At 48.1% G+C, this 3,884-nt stretch overlaps 2 protein-coding genes across 2 annotated transcripts in view; one reads left to right on the top strand and one right to left on the bottom strand.

Moving 5' to 3' along the window:
- Positions 1-3,884, bottom strand: part of LOC115949143 (feather keratin B-4-like) — an 8,563-nt gene that overhangs the window by 566 nt on the left and 4,113 nt on the right. The window lies entirely within an intron of this gene.
- LOC102036911 (feather keratin B-4-like) overlaps positions 3,644-3,884 on the top strand; it is a 388-nt gene continuing 147 nt past the window's right edge. The window contains exon 1 of the mRNA XM_005431191.2: positions 3,644-3,884. This exon is cut by the window's right edge and continues 147 nt beyond it. Within this exon, the coding sequence (XP_005431248.1) occupies positions 3,693-3,884 (192 nt within the window). The 5' untranslated portion in view covers positions 3,644-3,692.

Here is a 3,884-nt window from a genome sequence, read left to right on the forward strand (position 1 = left end):
AGGAGGAGACGTCAGGAGGAGTGTGTGAGTGAGAGAGGCTCTGGGCCAGCTTTTATGCAGGTCCTGGATGGGTGGGACAGCCTTGTCCCATGGCCTTGGGGCATTCACCAGCCAACAGGTCTTGCCTGGCCTGATGAGTCACGAGGTGTGGAGTATTTTCATTCCCACAACACTTCAGTGTCATATCCAGCTCTTGAGGCCATGTCCATCTGACCTTGTCGGCAGCTTTAGGAGATGGCATTTGGGTGGATTTGAATGTTAGATGTGTGTCAGGGAAGGGCTGAATAAACAACAAGAACCCAGCAGAAATGCAATGTCATCAGTGAGGTCATTTTCTGGAACTCGTGTTTTGTGGTTTGTGGGTGTCTTGTGAAGACTGGGACTCTGTTCTGTGCCTCTGGATGTCTGTCAGTTGTTGTGTTGCACCTAGGAATGCTGAGGGAGCTGGTGATGCCCTGGGAAGGTCACTGAACCATATCTTGGAAAGGTTCTGGTGACTGGGTGCTGCTCCTGATTTCTGAAATAGAGTTTGTTCTTTCGTGTCTTCTGTGGGAGCAAGAGGGAGAATCTGGAAAATGACAGGCTGTTTAGGCTGAACATGTTCCATTGTTATGGCCCATTTGGATTTCTGAAGTTTACTCAAGCATGTACACTGTCTAAATTAAAGTGTATTCCTCAGCCTCATTAAGAAATCCCGTAAATAAGAACAAACATGGCTTGATCCCTTTTTTCCCAAACTGATCTGTAACATCAAATTCACTTATTCCGCATTCAAGCCACAAGGTGTCATAACTTATAATCATTAGTCCTAATGTTTTGTTCCTGTGAGCAAAACCCAATAATTAGTAATGGACACCCAGCGAGCTCCTCTTTCCTTCTTTGCATGGTTTGGTTGTTCCTCTGTGGAATTGTGCAATTTCATGTTCTGCCCCTGAGGCCATCTCCACCTGACCTTGGTGATACTTTTTAGCTGCGAGAATTAGAGACCAAGGTGTTGTTGTTGATGTTGCATGCCAGGACATGTAGAAGATTCAAGCAAAGCTTACAAGCATTGGGTTGTCGTCGGTGAGGTCATTCCATGGCATATTGACAACGTGTCCCATTTGCATTCTTGCCTCCTGCCTGGGAGAACTCCCAGCTCTCTCAGCTTCTCCTCATCTCAAGGATCCTCCACTCCCATCAGTGTCATGGTGGCCCTGCACTGCTCTTGGTCAACCATGTTCGTGTCCATGCGGCCTCACCTGTGGTGGGAAACAGGATGTTCACCTCCCTCAACCTGCTTTATTTCTGTTCCTAATCCTGTCCTGGTAACTGCTGGAGTTTTTTAAAATAAAGAGTAGATGGTGACCTCAAGATTCACTTATGCTCTGCCAGGAACAGAAGGTCCTCCCCAGATAGAATGCTTTGGGCATCAAGGAAAGGGCAACTGGTGTCATCCTGAACTTCTGTCAGGGCTTTTACACAGTCACACATAACATCTTTATCTCTAAATTGCACACGTGGGTTTAAAAGGGGGTCTAATGAACGGATGAGGAACAGACAGAGGGTGATGGTCAATGGCTCTATGTACAGGTGGAGGCCAGAGACGAGGCCACCAGGCCTCTGCCTTGGACTGATGATTTTGAATATTTTATCAAGGAGATGAACAGTGAGATCGAGACCACCCTCAGCATGTTTGCAGGTGCCAGGAAGCTGAGTGTTGCAGTTGACACAAGAACATAGAGGGATGCCATCAGGAGGGACACTGGGAATGTTGGGAACGTAAAAACCTCTTCTTGTTCAACAAATCCAAGTTCAAGGTCCTGCACATGGGTTGGGACAGTCCCAGACATGAGCACAGCTTTGGAGAGGGAATCCTCAAGAGCAGTTCCACCAGAGAATGACCTGAGGGTTCTGGAGGACCAAAATATTAAAAGGAAACAGCAACATGAATTTTCAGCTCAGGCCACAAGCCATTTCCTGGGCTACATAGAAAGAAGTGTGGAGTGCAGGAATAGCTGGTGGTTAATTGGAGGCGTGACAATGTCATTATTATCACCTATAGGTGGCAAAATAAGGATCAAAATAGAGACACCAATAGAGACCAAAATGTTCAAGAGATGGCCATGCATCCTTGGAGCAAAAGAACTTCTGGAAAAGGGTTTCTAGCAGATTGATAATTCCTGTCTCCTCAGTGATAAGGATATCTGATTTAGGGTGATGAGTTGGGCTGCACAGTGGAAGAAAGACATGGACTTAGTGAAGCAAAACAGTGCAGGAACAGCAAGAGGTTGAGGGGACCAGAGAGACCTTGTGCTTAGAAATGGGAGACGCGTGGGGTTTATTTTTGTGAGAAGTGAAGAATGGACAAAGGAGATGTTGTGAGTGTTCCATAGCATGACCTTACTCACAACACCCCAGTTCTTGTAGGCTTTGTTGTTGTACTCTATGTGCCTGACACAAACCAATAATGTCATATACCACATACCAATACCAATACTTTGGCCTCTACTCCTCAAAATCAAAAACTGCCGCAAAGGTCAGATGGAAACAGCCTGTAGAGGAGGACACAGAATCACAGAATTCCACAAAGACATGCCAGCAACATGACAGAGGAGGAAATAGGATCACAATGACAATCCAGTAGCAATTAGAGATTGTTCCTAACAGGACCAAAATAATACAACTGACAGGATACAAGTTATGAAACCATAGGGCTTGAATGCAGAATAAACAAATTCACATCAGAGAACAGCCTGGGCAAAACATGATCAAGCATTATTGGTTACTTGTTTATTTGGTTTCTTAAAGAGGTAAAGAAATATACTTTGAATGACAGAGTACGTTTCCACGTAAGGTTGAGAAATCCAAATGGATCACAGCATTGGAACAAGTTCAACTTATTGAGGCTTTAATTTCCAGATCCTTTCTCTTGATCCTAAACAAGAAACAACTGCGGGGTCCCTTTTATCCATCAGGAAGAGCTCCCAGGCACTGTGACCTTTCCAAGCTCTTGCAGAGTGACCTCCCCAGGACATCAGCAGCCCCCTCAAAATTCCTGGCTGCAACACACTAATGGATGGACATCCAGTGGCACAGAACAGAGTCCCAATCTTCACAAGGCACGCACAAACCACAGGACGTGTGCCACAAAATGATCTCACTGATGACATCGCATTTCTGCTGGGCTCTGGTTGTTTATTCAGCCCTCCCTGACTCACATGGGACAATCAAATCTGCCCAAATACAAATGTAATGAAGTTGCTGCCAAGGTCAGATGGAAATGGTTTCAAGAGCAGGACATGGAATTGCAAAACTACATGAAGGAAAACATTGCCCAGCTCATGTCTCCCTAAGCTGGCCCGGGCAAGAGCTGCTGCCTCAAAATGCCCCAAGGCCATGGGACAAGGCTGTCCCGCCCCTCCACAACCAGCATAAAAGCCGGCCCAGAGCCTCTCTCCCTCACACACTTCTCCTCACGCCTTCTGATCCTGCAGAAAACCAGGTGAGCCTCAATCCTCTGACCCTCCTGCTCCCGCACCCCTGGTCCCTCTCTTGCAGCACGCTCTGCCCCAACCTCAGCAGCCCTCATGCCTCCCCACAGCCCTACAACAGCCTCCACACTCCCTCACCCTCCTGCACCCCCATACCCCTGCCCATATTCCTACCCTGCCTCACCCCTCTCTCTTCCAGGCACCCTCCACACCACACCCATGGCCTGCTACGACCGCTGCAGTCCCTGCGGACCCACCCCGCTGGCCAACAGCTGCAACGAGCCCTGTGCCCTGCAATGCCAGGATTCCCGCGTCATCATCGACCCTTCCCCTGTGCTGGTCACCCTGCCAGGACCCATCATGACCTCCTTCCCCCAGAACACCGCCGTCGGATCCACCTCCTCGGCTGCT

The sequence above is a fragment of the Geospiza fortis genome, unplaced genomic scaffold, assembly GCF_000277835.1.
Source record: "Geospiza fortis unplaced genomic scaffold, GeoFor_1.0 scaffold667, whole genome shotgun sequence".
Lineage (NCBI taxonomy): Eukaryota > Metazoa > Chordata > Aves > Passeriformes > Thraupidae > Geospiza > Geospiza fortis.